The 17,623-nt window shown below is 42.7% G+C and overlaps 1 protein-coding gene across 1 annotated transcript in view; it reads right to left on the bottom strand.

The window, feature by feature from the left end:
- The window catches only part of lamc3 (laminin, gamma 3), a 93,298-nt gene extending 90,081 nt beyond the window's left edge, over window positions 1-3,217 (bottom strand). Inside the window, exon 1 of the mRNA XM_078286729.1 lies at window positions 2,644-3,217. Coding sequence (XP_078142855.1) covers window positions 2,644-3,031 — 388 coding nt within the window. The 5' untranslated portion in view covers window positions 3,032-3,217. The remainder of the gene's footprint in view (window positions 1-2,643) is intronic.
- Window positions 3,218-17,623: the final 14,406 nt, after the last annotated feature.

The raw sequence follows: 17,623 nt of genomic DNA on the forward strand, positions 1-17,623 counted from the left end.
CTGAGACTAAACTCACCAGCAGCACGCTAGACTCAATATTTACAACCCTGTTTACAGCAAGCTGAGATTCTTCTGATCAGCAAATTTCTAAGTGCTTTCATCATCTAATCTTGCTGTATCAAAATTTAATATAATATAATATAAGAAAATACAACACACATATAATACAAAAACAAACATGATAAATTATTGCTCCTTCCAAATCTCTGGAGGTGGTAACTGGAGCAAATGTTTTTGAAATCATCTTTAACAACGCAGCATTGTTTCTCATCTGCAGGCCAATAATGTTGCTGTGAGAGAGCCATGCCAACTGTGGCAGACTTTTATCATTGTTTTACATCTGAGGCAGGATGTTGCTTTCCTTTGACAGCCCTGAATGAGAACCAGCTGCAGACATCAGAGTGTGTTGCTAGTGTGCGTGCACGTGTGTGTGTGTCTATGTGTGTATGCACATGTGCATGTGTGTGTGTGTGTGTTCCTCTCAGTCTTTGTGGGAAAAATCTGACCCCAATTCCATACCAGCAAACCGCCCAGCGCTTTTTTTTTTTTTTTTTTTATATTTTCCTTCTTCCTCATTATGTTTTGTTTACTCCCCTTGAAGCAGCCCAGCTCCCCCTTTTCTTTCCCCCCCTGCGCAGACACATTCTGACCTGGCTGCAATATGTGTCCCCGCGTCCTACTGCTGTGTTTATCATCCCAGCATTTGCCCCCATTCCCCTCAGAGAGAGCTTTGCTTTGTTTGGAGAGGCAAAAGAAAACAGTAAAGTTGAAGACAGCCCCCTGCAGGACCCCAGATGGACCATAGATCTTTAATATGGACCGAAGAGATGCCACAGACACAAGACTGGGGATATCCAGTTACATAAAATTGCGTGTTATATAAACATAAACATCCTCCCTTCAGGCAGAGCGGGTGCAGGAGCAAACCAAAGGCATCAGGTGGAGCAACGTATGTGTGTGGTGGGTAGTACGGACGGGGCAAAGGCCGGTTTAGTCTGAGGGAGGCAGACTTGTGGGTGTTGGGATAGGTTTAAGAATAACAAACCCTCCAGACAATGCAGGACATACCTCTGCAGCGGCAGCAATGGTCCCTTCCTCCCAAAGAGAACTAGCCAGAGATTACGGACAACAAAGCCTCAAAGCGCAGCCAGGCCTCTGCTCGCCAGTGGAAATCGATATCCTCCAACTGACGGAGGCACTTCCTGCTCCCGGACCATGTGATTTAAACAGTTCCTCTCTGGTCGCAGCTCTGACATTTTCAACTTCTGTCATCATTTTCTCCCTCTCTCTTGCTCCTTTGAAGCAGAGCTCTTTTATGGGGGAGGATGGTATTTTTGTTCCACCTACAGAGGAGGGGAGTGGGTGCTCTGACCTGTCAAGAGAATTCCCAGTTCTGAACTGGAACTGTCCTCCCTGACTGAGGGGCTGGGAGCGTGCACACACACACACACACGCACACACACACACACACGCATGCACACACACACACACACACACACACACACACAGACTGACAGACACAAACATATATTCACGCGCAGAAGAAATGGAAAAGGGAAATGGAAGGGGAAATGGTAATCTTTACAGAGAGATTTGTACAAATGCTTTGTAATATTAATGGTTAGAATGGAATTCAGTATTGACAAATGAGTTCATATGTCAGTTTATTTCATAAGCGCGGTTATGGGATAATGATGCTAATGGTGGTTCCTGTTCTTTTCCCCAAATCATTATGCTCTCCTTCCAACATATTTGAAAGCATTTCCATCATTATTAAAAAACGTACCTTTACCCATTCACAGAGAATGGCTGCCTCTGCTATCAGGAGTTGTATCAAGTAAAAGCATTGCAAATAGAAAGGACATGTAGTGAGTCATTGTAAGTTGAATATGTGCACACTTTTCCCACATTCTGAGAAACTGCGGCCTACTAACGATGTTGGATGCAACTGAATCTTTGGAGAAGAGATTCTTCCTTACGCACTTTTAATCCCACCAAATTCCCAGACATGCCCTCTCGGCTATGTGCTTGCAATTACTCCAGCAACGTGACTCTAAGCCACGTCTGGGGCAAAGTGGGTTTTCTGAAGACAGCTCAGAGTCGTTACTGAGGAATACAAATCGTGTGTTCTAAAGGACAGCTGTTCTGTATTAAAGATTCCCTCTCCAATTGACTGGCAGTTCACAGAATTATGTATCAAGCTATTGAGTCTGACAGAAAGGAAAATGCGAAAATACTGACAATACTCAAACTCAATGGGTGTGAGAAAAACTAACATGCATTACCTTGAAATCCCAGCACCAGACTAATAGGCTCTTAACATTGGAAACCGTCTGCTTCCAGTAGAGCGCTAAATCTATTACTGATATTCAGATTCTATTCCTAGACACAGCAGATGCAGTGCACATGAAAAGCTGTTTGTATTAAATTCTCCAGAGACTTCGAGCAAATTGAAATTGAAAGGACATTATACACAAGATGAATACATTATATGAACACTGCCCACAAGTGAACCCTCAGAACATGCTTACTTTACTGTGATCCTTCAGCCTGAGCACAAGTCTAGATCACTGGCTGCAGTAAGTCATATTTAAGAGTTCTGAGGGCCTGACAGTGAACGGGGATGTGGTGCTGTGGTCTTACCCAGGTGAAGGGTGAGGTTGACGGAGTTGGGGTGCTGAATACCATAGTACATGGACTGGCTCTGCCACCAGGTGGGCTCCTCGTCCGTGTGGAAGTCTGTCAGGAGGCTGGCGTTGTGGCCGAGGCCCGGGTCTGACATGTCACAGTGGTGGCACGACCGCGTCGAGCCCGTCTGCATGCAGTAGTCCTCAGGTGGGGAACCGCACACGTTGGATACCATGGCAGTGCGATTGAAGGCAGCATTCTCAAACTTGGGCATGCAACGGCTTGGGGTGCCCTCCTCATCATAGCAAGAGTCCATGGCGCCCCGGACGAGGTGGTGGCAGTGGAGGTGAAAAGAAACAAGAATGGCCAGGAGAAGAGGGCTCACCACAAATGTTGTCTCCATGTCTACAAGTAATTACAACCACATTTACAATTGAGCACAAACTTTCGCACTCATATGCTTTGATACAAAGACATAAACACATTCAGACCCTGACACGCGAGAAGTAATCCAACAATAGAAAATAAGACTCCAGTGTTAGGCTTTTGTTTCCCCCTCTCACTCTGTTCCCCTCTCCCCTGTTCTTCCTTTCTAACGCTCCAGCATGTGTTGTCCCTCTGTAGACTGGAATGAAGTTAGAGAGAGGGAACCCCTCTCATCAGGGATAGCATGAGAGAGACAGAGGAGGGACAGGGGTGGGGGATGGAGGCGGTGGAACGGGGAGAGAAGACATGGGCCTTGAAAACTTCTCCACCTGCTGGTCACAACAAGCACTGCACCACCATCAGCTCCAGACGCAGAGCAGACTTGGGTAGCCTAATAGAATCTCATTTCATGGGGAAAACCATTGTATAACACCTTTGAATAATGCAGCAGACTAGATTGAGGTTGTTACACCTCTGGGCATTGTGCGAGTGAGTGAGTACCAAGGAGCCTGCATTCAACCACTTATGGGAAAATGCAATATCATCGTTATGGTGATAAATGTACATGGCGGTTGGCACCACAGCAGGAAGTTCTGGTAAACACTGGCTGCAATGCATCGTGGAAGACTACAGGTGCTAAAAGTATCTGGAGCATTCCTTCAGCAGACACAGGCCATCTCCATAAAGGGATGGGAAATGTTGCTTAGGGGAGTTCTGTAACCCAAAGGACCAATTTACTTAGAAATAGAGAGGAATTAAATAATTTTGCTGCATTTTTATGGAGATGCACTTAAGGCCCAAAGTGAGGGTTGGTTCGCACATCCCTGTATTTCATGTTTACAGCTTCAGGTCATATGTATTCATCCATCCATCGTTACTTGATTATAGTAACCAGATACTGGCAGAAGAGAGAGTTTTATTTTATAATTTACAGTATGTTCTGTAAACACATCACACTACATTTCCATTGGTGTCTCACTTAGATGTTACACTTACTTGCAGGGACATGTCACCTGTGCTGGTGCGTACAGGTAGGGACTCAAGTGATGAAAAACTATAGCAGAGAGACAGTGTCAACAGTTTTTAGTTTTTTTGTCTTCATGTGCTAATCTCGTTACTGACTTTTGATTAAGTCACAACCTCCCTAACACGTTGGCACATGCATCCAGAAAACCAGTAGAGGTAATAAGTGATAGAGGGGAACACAGAAAAATCCACGTGATAAATAATGAGAGGATCAGATGTGTACTTGTATATGTGAGGGTGTTCAAATATAACGAGAGATAAAGTGACAGAGAGAGAGATGGAACAAGAAGAAGAAGCGAGACAGACAGGATGGAGACAGAGAGAGAGAGAGACAACGAGGCAGTGTGGACAGAGGCATTTAGATGCTGTACATTTATGATTCCAGAGGGATTTACTGCCGAGTCTCTCCCATATCTCCTTGTGATTGCTTTGATTTATTGGGGCTCTGTCAGTGCTCAGGCAGGGACATTGTAAAAGGGACCACATCAATTTGCAGTGAAATCCTCTGCTGACTTCGGGTGAGAGCAGGCCTGGCTTAAATTCTGTTTGGCTGTCTGTGGATCTCCCATTATGATGAAAGAGACTAATGCCTCTGCAAGCAGACTTTCATTCAACAGGGGGCTTTATTATTACACCACCTGTATTCTCTGTGCATATGTGTGCATGCATGTGGATGTGTGTTTATACAGTATATGTATGCATGTATGCTTGTGTGTGAGAACACCTAGGCCTAATAATTATTAATGCATGGGTCAATGACGTGTTTGCATAATAGAGCAGATAGAGTATACGCTAATGTGAGCACTGACAAAGACAACACTTTGAACGAGGTGAGACTTGGGAATTGAGGACAGCAGTTTACCTGTCCAGATCTATGAAACTGGAATAATACTGCAAATTCATTCGTGGAGAATACTGTTTGTAACTTTACTTGTGACACAACTGACAAGCTGGAGAATCAAAAAACAGCTTCAAAATACGCATTGACTCAAAAACTGTGGCCAATATTTGAATGGGCTAAATGAGCTCAGCATGGGGCCTTACTGAAATGAGGGGTAATGTGTGCGAGGCACCCAAGGGTAAACCTATTGCTTGGGGCCCCCTACTGTTTTGTTACCATACAGACAATTCAACCACACACCTGAAGAGAGGCAGGAAAGAAGATAGACCACACACTCAGAACATGAGACTCAGCTGGCCAAAATCCAGCACTGCTGACTTTATGCAGATACATATTTTAAAAACCCACCTACACTCACAAATGTGCATATGCATGCACATGAATGATTTATGTCCACATAAATACAAGCATACAAAGGACACACACATGGGCACACATACACACACACACACACACATATCTCGTAGACCATATTATACAGTTTGACATTGTTTAAATCAATGTCACAGTTGTATCAGCAAGGCCTTGCCTTGCTCGGAGAAATAAATGCCAGCCTCTGTCAGGCTGCTAGATTCAGATTTCTACATTCCTTACCCATCTGTCTTCTCTGCTTTACCCCCTTCCGTCTTTGTCCTCCTCCCTGTGCCAGTGCTCCTTTCTGACCTTTGTTTTCCTTTTCCCTCTTCCCTCTCTCCCCCTACCTCGGTGTGATGCTGCAAACTCTACTTTTTCCCCTCCTGCCTTCTCTGCTCTCATTCCCTCTGCTTCATCCCTCCCATTCTCCTCCTGTTTCCTCCCTCTCTCCCAGTGCCAGAGATCCTTTAGCCCCCACCTGCCACCTTCCCCTTCCATGCTGCAGATAGCTGGTGCAGCTGGCTGTCGCGATGTGAGGCTTGTTGCACTCAGACTAGCGGGTATGGCCTCCTTTTTATGATGACACAATGTCGTAGCGATGAGTTACGCTTTCAAACAGTGATTTGATGTCATGGCTGTCAGCGCTTCACTTAGCAATGCAGGAGGCGGCTGCCACATCCCCGCAGGGAACACGCTATCTGACAAACTAATGAGCGCTGCACAACCACCACATCATAACAAAAATTCCTTGCCATCACACACTATTATGAAAGTCCTCTCTATAGAACTGTGTTACACGTTTGTATAACCCGTCTGTTTACATGATCTGACTTCATGGTCACACCATCCACAAGATTGTTGCAGAGCTCAAAAGTTCACATCACTGTTATAAAAATACAAGAATGACTAAGAATCTTGTGGTGAGGTAAATATTACATATACAGTACATACACATCTATTAAGTAGACTGGTCAAGTATTTTGGATGTCTGTCTCTGTAAATTTCAATGCCTTGTGTTTTCTTTACAGGTGTCATATTCCTGGTGGTATGTCTATGACGTATTTAGGATTTGGTGATGATAAGTGACAAGTATGACTGTGTTTGTGTGTACAGAAGCAGTTTACGCTGAAGCGTGGTGGCAGTGATTTGGGTGCCTGGATAGTTGCAAATTGCTAACAAGGTATTATTTGCAGCTGTCTGTATTCGCTTCTTTTGAGGTTGAAAGACTGTGAATGTTTATAAACAGAAATTGGCAGCATTTTACTTACATGTACCTACTTAAAGCTACACTAAGCGATTTTTTCTGACCACTAGAGGATGACAGAAACTGCAACACAATTTGTAAACACACAGCAAAGCTACTGGGCGACGGAAGCCCTTAAGGACAAACCGTGCATAAAGGCTAATGGCTAAAACAAACGTACCTACAGAGAAATATCGCCCGTTACCAGTCTCGCTTTGCCAGATCTTTCTCCCGCTGAAGGCTACATGTCCCATAATGACAAGTGAAGAGGTAGGTAGCACGTTTACTAGTTGAAAACGTTTACTCGCTCGCTTTATCGATTCGCCTTTTCTCGGGCCGACTTTGACAACACGCTCTAGGAAAGAGGTGAAAACAACAACAGAGCTGGCCCGCATATGTGGCTATTTGTTTATATATTTACGTCTCACGGAAATCTCCACGTAGCACACGTTAGTTTCAGGATTGGTTACAGGGTCTGTAATCGCTTATTGCAGGTTTAAGCTAAAGCCAAATAAGCAGTATTTATACATGAAGGAGAAAACCTGGCATTATCTAGAGGCAGCTTGTCTGTCTCTTTTGCCCCCTTGGTCGACTCTGGCTGCAGCCTGGATGCTCCCGCCCCTCATCCTTCAGCCAAGTCAGCAGCCTCTTCCAAAGCCGTAACAAATGTGTTAGCCAGCTTGGCACGCTAGCTTTAAAAAAAGCCTTTGTTAACCAGCAAGCTAACCCTATCTAACACAACTGCAAAGGCAATTCTGCACATGATTTTTAGCATATCTGGGAATCCATCCATTTTCCATACCCACTTATTCCTATTCAGAGGGTCACAGGGGGCAGGAGCCTTTCCCTGCAAGCATTGGGCAGAAGACAGGAATACACCCTGGACAGGTTGCCAGTCTATCACGGGGCTAACACATTGATAGACAAACACTCTCACGCTCACATTCAAACCTAGAGGCAATTTTCTTAGAGTCTCCAATCCACCTGACCTGCATGTCTTGTGTGGGACTGTTGGAGGAAACCCATACAACTCCACATGGAAAGGACCAGGGCCAAGATTCAAACCCAGGATCTCCTTGCTGTGAGATGACAGTGCTAAACACTGAGCCACCGTGCCGCCACATATCTGGGAATGTCTTCATTTTCCATCAATAATTTATTGGCTAACTTTCTTTGATGCCATCTAAAGCCCAACAAGCTAACAAGCTAGTTAGTTGGCTGCCTAGCATCTCTACTACTAGCTTGCTAGCTATCTTAATTTTAGAGCCTCAAACAATGCACACAGATCATAAAGAGAGGGTGCATATTGTTTCTGTGCATATTTGTCAAATTATAGCATGCTAGCTCCATGCTGGTTTACAGTGTGTTCATGTTTTCCAGCCTCCTTACAGGCTGATAAGTGGTCTTTAGTGCCTCCAAGGCTGGTTTGTCAGATGTGAAACAATAATACTTACCATGCTAGTTCACACTGCATCTTCCTTCCAGGCTGGTTTGTCAGCCTCAGAGGCTGATATGAAATGATTCTACTTACTATTATTGCATTGGAAACTCATTTCCACAAACTTTTCAAGGTCAAAAAGTTTCCAAAATTTCACGTGACTTGCAGGCACGGTCATGTGAGACCCTTGGATCCCTCAGATATTTTGCTGTTACTGTGGTATCAAAACATGCAATTTTAGAATGGACAGGAGGGCACATTCCTCTCATCTCTTTTTCCTCCCATCTTCCTGGACCCATCCTGACGCTTTGTTCCCAACATCCCCGGGTTTAGTAATTAGTTGACTGTTGATTAAAAAAGGGCTTTAGAGAGAAAGAAGAGATCCAGCAATTACCCTGCATATTAATCCCATTCAATGGCTTCATTAGAATGCTCCATGCTCCCCTGCTTCAAGTTTTACATTTAAATTTGACTCTGAGATTTTTTACACTGCAATTTGCACTTTTAATTTGGCCCTCCCATAATTGGGCATAGCGGCTTTGTGTTTTGAGCCGGTTGATAAGTGGAACCAATGTTCTGCCCTCCCATATGTCTGATTGGCTGTGACGCCCCATAGGTTTGTGAAAGAGGAAGGAACTTTTACTCTTTCCTCCTTGTCCCTGTAGATGTATGTTGTGACAGCTATAAGCACTGTGCTCTACTACATCTTAGGGGTTCCCAGGAGACAGAGCAAAGTACAGGAAACTGATTATGGTCCAGTCACTCACACACCCATGACTAATGGGTTAGGTCTATTATGACAAATAAGCATGATTCATACATGCTTAAAAGCTAACAAACTAGACCTAGGGCAGTTTTGAGGTGTCCTATAAATCATATGCATCATATTTTTTTCAGGTGGGCTTGTCTCTGTTAATCTGTTATTCTTTCCTCCCTGCTCCTCCCTTGTGTGGTAATGCAGATTATTTGAGGTCCTTGTTACCTCTTACCCACATGCATTATTCACACACTTAGAAACACACACATATGCATCACGCACACATATACACACACGCACGTGCGTTTTCTCTGTCTCACACTATGTGAAAAATGTGAGAGGAAGAGCAGGTAATTAATTTAATGGCTATTCCACCTTAGATGAATGGTGAAGGGGAATGTGTGTGCTTATTTTCAATCTTTGCAAATTAGACCTCAGTGGTGTGTGACTGCAACCCACCCACACATCCCGTTAATCCACACACACCATTGCACACCCTTAACCTCCATTCTTCGCCCCTTTCCTCCCTCTCGCTCTTACACACACATACAGTACATGCACACACATCCATGTACACAAGAATGCATGCACATACACGTGCACAAACACACACAAACGCATATACACACACGCGCACACACACAGCTCACCATACTGCACCCTACGGCTAATAATGTCTGCTTAATGGAGTTAGTGATATATCCATAGGCTGCTCTGCTCATTTAAGAGGCAGTGGAGGAAGGAAAGGAAGCAGGCTGGGAGGAGGGGCGGATACTGGAGCACAGGGAAGGCTAGGAGCTACTGAGGAAACTGGGAGAGGAGGGGAAGAGGGGATGTGGATCGGAGGAGAGTGAAGAGGAAGAGGTGGAGGGAGTGGGAGCAATGGGTGTGAGGGCCAACATTAATCCCAAGTCAGGGCTGTCACTGAAGGGGGGGAATGTGTAAACAAGGCCATGGAGGGGCCCTGACTAATGTGCCCAGAAAGAAATAGAGTGGGTGGGAGAGAGAGAGAAAGAGGAAAAGAGTAACAGGAATTTTGCCATTTGAGGTTATGGGTATGATTTTTTTAAAATGTTTTTTGTACAGTGTGTGTGTGTGTGTGTGAGTGTGTATCTGTGATTGCTCACGCATTCGTTAACTAACAAAGACAACGCCTCAACAGTATGCAGTTCAACAGTTTATTGCACTGTAATCCAGATGTAAAGGTCAAGAGGAGGATTGTGGTCGAGAGGTTGAGTGGATCGTTGAAGACAAACAAAGGAGGAAAGGGTTAGGCAGGTGTGTAGGGAGGAACAGGTAATTGAGGAGGAGTTAGGCGTGGTCTTTGTTCCTTAACCTGGTTAAGGTGTTAACTTCATTATGTTTATGTCTGGGCATGCGTGAAGACAGGTGTGATGTGCATGATGTGTCTATTGCAGTCTGCTGGAGAAGGACTGCAACCGTGCATCCTGCATGCTTTGCCGTTGAGCGAGTCTCGCTTGGCCAGACATTTCCCCACAATGCTGTGCCAGCATAGGAGAAAGGTCTGGCAGAACCCATCATCGTTGTGGGATAACAGGTGAGTGTGAAAATGGACTATCACTGCGGAAAAAAAACTCAGTGGGAGTTTTGCTATATAGACAACATACATCTGTATGTTGTCTATATAGCAAAAGTTTTAAAGATGAACACAACAAAAACAATTTGATAATTGGTGCCCCTAAATTGAAGTCTGGCTATACTTCGGCTCTGGAAGGATAGGAGCTCACCAGACTTATTAAGACCAACAACATTTTTCTAGTCATATGTGGTTGCTGCAGAACGTTGTTAACCCGGTATCACAGAGGCAAGGTTGAAGTGGAGAGGACTGGTATGTTGTTATGTCACTGGAGCATGCTGTTGCCAGAATTAAATGATGTGCTAACTGAACCCTGACTGGCTGTGGCTAGCTTGCTAAATTGACAGGGACAGACAGGGTTAAAAACAGCAGCACACGAGGTGGAAGGGGAGGAGCATATGCCAACATATAGGAGGCCTTATGCCAATGGCCAACTTCCTGTAAATCAGACTACTGTTGAGCCTGAGCTGTATTAAATCTTAAAGCATTTTAGTGACATAAATAAAAGCATTGAAATAGCTGAAAGATGTCTCATTTACATCTGAGTGGTAACCTTGCAAACATTTCACAGAACAAAGTAAGGGATTAAGAAGCATTAGCAGATTATGGCTCAGTTTGAATGTCTAGGCACTCGCCATTCATATTCATGTGTTGATATGCACTTCAGTTGCTGTCTCCTAGGCCTAGTTTCTAATGACATTGTAGCTGTGGCCATTTGTCAGCTAATGGTTGTCCTTATCGACCTCTCCAGGGCTTATCTCAGTGTGGTGGCTGTGATCGCTCTCAAGGCCAAGTGCCGTTTTGTCCAGCAGCTAATTTTCCTCTTTCCTCACACAACTGGGCTCTATTTCTCACTCTTTCCACCTGAAATGTAATTCTATATGGTAGACCTGACAGGGCTTGGTCAGGGCAAATATCTAGTCCTGCCTACCAACCCCTTCCTCCAGTTTAAACAGGGAAAAGGAGAGGGATACAGAGAGAGAGAGAACAAGAGAGAGAGAGGGATCAGTGAGAGAATATGTGTGTGCATATGTATATGTGCTGTGTATGTGTGTGTGCGATAGAAAGTGTGTGTGTGTGTGTGTGTGTGTGTGTTAGAAATTGAGGCTGCTTTGGAGGTGCCCTAGGTGTGATTAATAGCTCCAAGGTGCTAATGCATGCAGATGTTCCTGCATTCTGCTGTAATCACACTACACATGTCTGCTTTCCTCTCCTGCAGTCGAAGTAGTTTGTATGTATGTTTATGGGTACGTGTGTAAAACGTGTGTGTGCTTAATGTTTGCTGCCTGTATGTGTGATAATTGGCTCACTTTGGATTAAACTGAGATAAAATAGGAGATTAATTTGTGGAACCATCCCATCCAGCAGAACAATCACAGCTCCCAATATTATCCTGAATATATCTTATTATTTCCATCTTCTCATCTCATCTATTCTTTCTACCTCAAAACATAATCTACATCTCATACCGCCTGAGAGAAATAAATCAAACTACAGTAAATAGAACAAAAAGTGTAATTTGAATGCTTAAACGGACAATCCATCCTGAAACAGAATTTATCTATGCGATGACCTTGGAAAACTATAAGGAAACAAAGCTAGAACCCTGGTCCATGTACTAAGTATAATTCATTGTTCAATATTCATCTTGTATTTGATGATGCCTTGTATGTTGTATTTTCATGTTCAGTTGTTTGAACTTGTGCTGCACACATTTCCCAAATTCAGACTTGAACATTGGCACAGGAAGATGTGATTCGTCAACAGGAAGAGGCGGGACTCCGACTGAACTGACCAAAATACAACACACACATAGTCAGCTAGTTTACATGAAGCTATATAATTGTTTTTTTACGGGCTATATGAAGATTTTCCAGTCTTGTAAAATAACTAATTGCAATTTTACACTAGGTTTTACATTAGACCGCTGGCTGAAATATTAGGTTAGTGTTTGCTAACTTCTGTAGAAAGTTAGCATTAGCTTGATAGCTCACTGTGAGTGAGGGTGTGAGTGTACGTGTACTTGAGTGAAGATGACCTGTTTAGCACAGGTAAGTACTCTCTTTTCAATGGGTATCAAACTAGCATGGACACTTTACAGTTTCCTGTTTCTTTCCAAATAAATGGAGATGACCTCTCTATTACAGACCTAGCTATGGTTAATATTTGTCACCTACTTGGTGGAAGAGGAAATGTGTTGACCAAAATATTGCTCTTCCATGCTTGAAAACATCAGACAGGCAGGCAGTGTAGTGGTTAAAGCAGTTCTTCTTCCAAACCATCATAACCTGTTGAGAGACACAGTTTAAAGGATAATTTTGGCAATTTGGTACCTATATATAATTTGTCTCTTACATACCTGTAGTACTTCGACCCACAGAGAATATCGACTCCAGAATCATCAGTTGAAACAGCGAGCTCCTGTTGCCGCTTGCTGCTAACAATCAGTCTAAACAGGGTTTGTCAAAATATCTCCAAAACAGCCAGTCTGTGAAAACGATGTAGAGACCAACTGACGTATTTATATTCACAGCCCGGAAAGCAGCGGCACCGCACCATTTCTACTCTTAGCATAGTCTTCTACCAAACTCTACCTGCCTCCATGTGCAATTTTTTACAATGTGACCTCACCGTCCACAAAACTAGATCATGCCGCCAGTAACTCTTTCACCCCACAGCAGTTTGTGCTGCAGCAGAGAAAAATAGTTCGGTGACTTCCTGATTAATGAAAGTGTGCGTAATGGCAGAATTGTGTCATGAAATCAGAGCTAATTTTAATATATGTACTTTGAAACTTTTCTGTTTACTCTCAACTCCCCTGTGGAGCCTACAAATGGCTTTTTTTTTTTTTTATGATTTTGACAAACCCCATTTGAACTGCTTGTCAGCAACAAGAGGCTGGCAACGGAGCTTGCTGTTTCAACCGACAGCTTACTCCAGATATTCTCTGCGGGTCCAAGCACTACAGGTATGTAAGAGACAAATGATACTGTATATAGGGCCAAAATCGCCAAACTTATCCTTTAAGGGACCAGTCTTTCCAGTGGTAATGGACCCATCATGTACAATACTGTCTCCTACTTAAAGGAAAGTTCCAGGAACAGGTGATTGGCAGGATGTGTAATGTGAGAAGCAATGTTCTCTGCTGTCCTCCTCAAACTGGCATTGGACAGGACCTCTATGGAGGCATAGGCGGAGTTTGACTTTTATTCTTGGGGGGGCAGCAAAAAAAAAAAAAAAGACTATATCCCTGTTAGTTCTCAACTATGCTGTACCACGCCACACACATGCCAAAATAGATCACTTGTAGCCAACAGACCATACAACACAAATTAAAAAGTTGACACCAACCAACGAACACGAATCCAAACCCAGGCTTGCATAATTCAATACCGTACAGCGCAAAGTGGCCTAATTAAGTAGTGGGAAAATAGACAACTTGCCAGAAGACCAAAGGACAGAGCATGAAAAAGTTATAACCAATACCTCAAGATACATTCCAACTGAACACACACACAAACATAAAACTAGAAGGGCACTCGGAGAGCGCAGACTTCCGCCAAGGTTCGTGCTATTAGTAGTTTTTCCGTAATCCTGCTAACAGACAAACAAACAGACAAACAAACAAACAAACAAACGGCACCGGAAACATAACCTCCTTGGCGGAGGTAATAAACAGCCGTCTTACCTAATACAGCAGTAAACAGCAGTAATGTGCAGCATCTGCACATCGAATTTCCAGCTCAATATTCCAGTTTTCCTAGTAATTGACAGGTCGCCTGTCCAGTGATCGACAGGTCGGCGTTTACGGGCCAATAGCAGGCAACGCTACGGCTCTGTGGACGACCCTCAGCCTCGCTTTGTCTGCACTGGCTCCAAAAAATGTCAACATGGCGTTGATCGTAAACAAAAAATAACAGACTGCTTATCAATCAAAATGCCTTTAATTACTTAGTTAACATGAATAAATGTATTCATGCCTTAGTTAAGCATTTGTTCACCATTAATTAATGCATTAACTCATGTTAGTTAATACAACTTTATTATAAAGTGTTACCATACAAATTGCTAGATTGCCTGCGATGCTTAGATGTTCAACACTAGCAGGTGGAACTTGTCTGTGACCCAGTGTTAAATAATATATCTATGTAGAATTGCAAAATGTACATGATTTGGGTATTAATGTGTCAGGTTATGTATAGCTTAGAGAGGTCAAAGTACAACGTTATTACACTGAGGACATTCACAGTTCATTCAATGGTGAAATTCTGTGGTGAAAACTCAACGTAATTAGATCTTATATCCTATATTCACAATGCTCCGAGTTCAAAGAATTGAACAAGAATATATAACACACATGGCATTATTGTTTATACAAGATGAACATTGAATTATACTTAATATACAGACCAATCTTGAATGTAATCTGTGATATAATTAAAATAAACTCTCTAGAGCTGCTCCAAAGAAAATGAATGGTAGGCTAATTTTATGCGTTTTTATAGGTGGATATGTCGACTCTGAAACGTTATCAGAATTTGCTTTACTTCAGAGTATTGCTCAGGCCCCCCATGAATCTGCAGTAAAAAGATATAAAATTATGCAGTCAATTTTTAAAATTCTACAATTGTGAATCAGCAATTTCTGCAATATTCTGCGGCCATTAAAAACACACACACAACTAGATTTAAGTTGCTTTGAAAAAAAAAAAAAAAAAAAGCACAAGGGGACTGTCAGATCTCAAGAGTGGTGTATTGGCAACGGTACAGGCCTTTACCCACTCAAAGCAAATATGTATATGAAAAAAAAGTAAATATTTATTCATTTATTCATCTAATTGTGTAGATTGACTTAATTATTCATACTGATATTAAACATCCACATGGACAATATGCATTACTTTTGTACTTTACACTGTGGTGCAATTTTGGCACCACAGTACTTTTCTGCATGATTCCGCAGCTTCTCTATTTTCCCGTGATTGTCTCAGTTTTCCGCAAAAAAAATCCACGTCATCTTGGAATTGCAGTATCCTGAGCTGCCTGATTGCTAACAGTTCTGAACCAGAAAATGAAGGGCTTCTAAAATGATACATATTTATTCATTCTCTTTATTCCTGCTCAGGGTTATGGGAGGCTGGAGCCTATCAGAACACTGGGCGGAAGGCAGGATAACACCTTGATAACACCCACAGATCGCCAGTCCAGACATTAACAGACAACTACATTCACACCTATGGACAATTTCTTTATTTCTTTGAAGACATGAAAGTCTTCAAAATAGACTTGTTTGTCTTTGGACTCTAGGTCTAGCTCTTTTGAAACCCAGAGCATGCGGTGTATGGGAGGCATAACCATTCAAAAGCTTTGCCAAACTAAACACCACCTATTCAGCTAGCTAGGCGCAGAGCACCCCAACTTGACATTGCGTGCGACCCAAGTAGCAACTCGACAACTAGGTAGTGATCATTTTAGGTTGAAATGTACAAAAACATTTTATTTTTAGATAGATTTAGTTAGATGAGTTATACATTGTAAGTTGTATCTGGTGGTTACACTTCCTTTTATCAGTTATATTAGACCCAGTTTCTCTCTTCTCTCCATGGAGGGGTGGTTCCATGGAGAGAAGAAGTGGGCCTAATATGTTTTGTTTAATGAAAACTAAAATATCTGAAGCCTCACCCAGTGTTTATGTCGTGAGTATTAAATAAATTGTTCAGTCCATTTCATGTACTGTAAAGTGCAATCCATATTATATATATAAATGTCTGGAGAATACAGAAAAAATATACAATTTTCTTTGGCCCAATACTTATGGGGGCACTATCTGTTTATCGGCTGTTTTTCTTACTATTTTATGAAAGCAGAGATACTATGAACCTATACACGTGTTCATAAGACTTACTACACTTGCCTAGATGTTCTTTTATGTACTTCATCATTTATTCTGGTTTCTGTAGCAGTAGTCCTAAGATAAATAGTTGATGGTGGTGGTGGTGATGAGAATGATGATGATGATGATGATGATAGCTCTATGTCTATTGATGTTAAGATGTTTTATTTATTTAGGATCCTCTCAATAATTCTTCTAGCCATTCCTGACATTTCAGCAAACTTGTGCCCATCCAAATGGATAGCACGCAATGTCCACTGGTTGGCGCAGCTTGACTGGATGTGGTGTCTTGTTAACTGGACATATCTCGCTACATAACTGGGTAGTGCATTACAGCTGGATAGGTGGTGTCTAGTTTGGCCAAGCTTTTGAATGGTTTGGCTCGCCATACGCGGTGGAGACCCACGCGAACACAATGAGAACATGCAAACTCCACACAGAAAGAACCAGGGCCAGGAATCAAACCCAGGACCCTCTTGCTGCGAGGTGACAGTGCTGTCCACTATGCTGCCCTAAAATTTTAGCCTATATATCTAGTTACAGTAATAAAATCAGTCAATATTTCAGTTTTCTGTTTTTACTTTTACTTTGTAAAATTAAGTATAACTATTTTTCAAATAATGTACGTCATGCTGTGGCATATTTTATTGCATATTATATTTGCTTTAAGATTGGTTGCTGTAATTTATACCTGAGTTTATTTTTTGAGTTGCAGTTACATTATTGAGTTTTGTAGTTCTGTTTGGGTTATGAGTTGGCCACAGCAGGCAGCTAATCAACCCCCAGATTCATAAACAGCTGCGAGAGTCTAATCAACCAACAGAGCGGGGGCAAGGACTTTTTAATGGACTATCAGAGTGCAGCAGGGGAGCAGCCGGAAAGCAGGTGAACGGGAGACGCTGGACGGAGCGGAGTGAACTTTGTGGAGCGCCAGAGCCTGACTACAGACAGCCAGCATCGCACATGAGCTACATACCCACCAAGGCGAATCACGCACTGTCTGGGTTACACTGCCCAGACCAAGCGTAAGTGTGGGCCGACTAGCTGCTCTCATGGACCCTCCACTCCCAGTGTCTTTGTTTTCTCTCCAGGGCTTTTTTAAAAAATTACTTATTGTATTTTTCCAGTAAATAGTTTTATTTGCTCCAGCTTCTTGCTTCCTCTTGGGTTTTTAAGGTTCTGCTACTTGATGTCAGTTGCAGCAGCTCCAGAAATTGTTGTTTACATGCTAGTCACTGCTGTTTTGTTGAGAGAGTTGTTGAGGTCCACTACATAAATCTAGACTGAGATGTACAAGTTCTAAAAAGAATATATGCAAATTTTGTTTTAGGGGGGATTTTTGCTTTAAGATTATTCACTTC

The sequence above is a fragment of the Centroberyx gerrardi genome, chromosome 2 (assembly GCF_048128805.1).
Source record: "Centroberyx gerrardi isolate f3 chromosome 2, fCenGer3.hap1.cur.20231027, whole genome shotgun sequence".
NCBI classification, from domain to species: Eukaryota; Metazoa; Chordata; class Actinopteri; order Beryciformes; family Berycidae; genus Centroberyx; species Centroberyx gerrardi.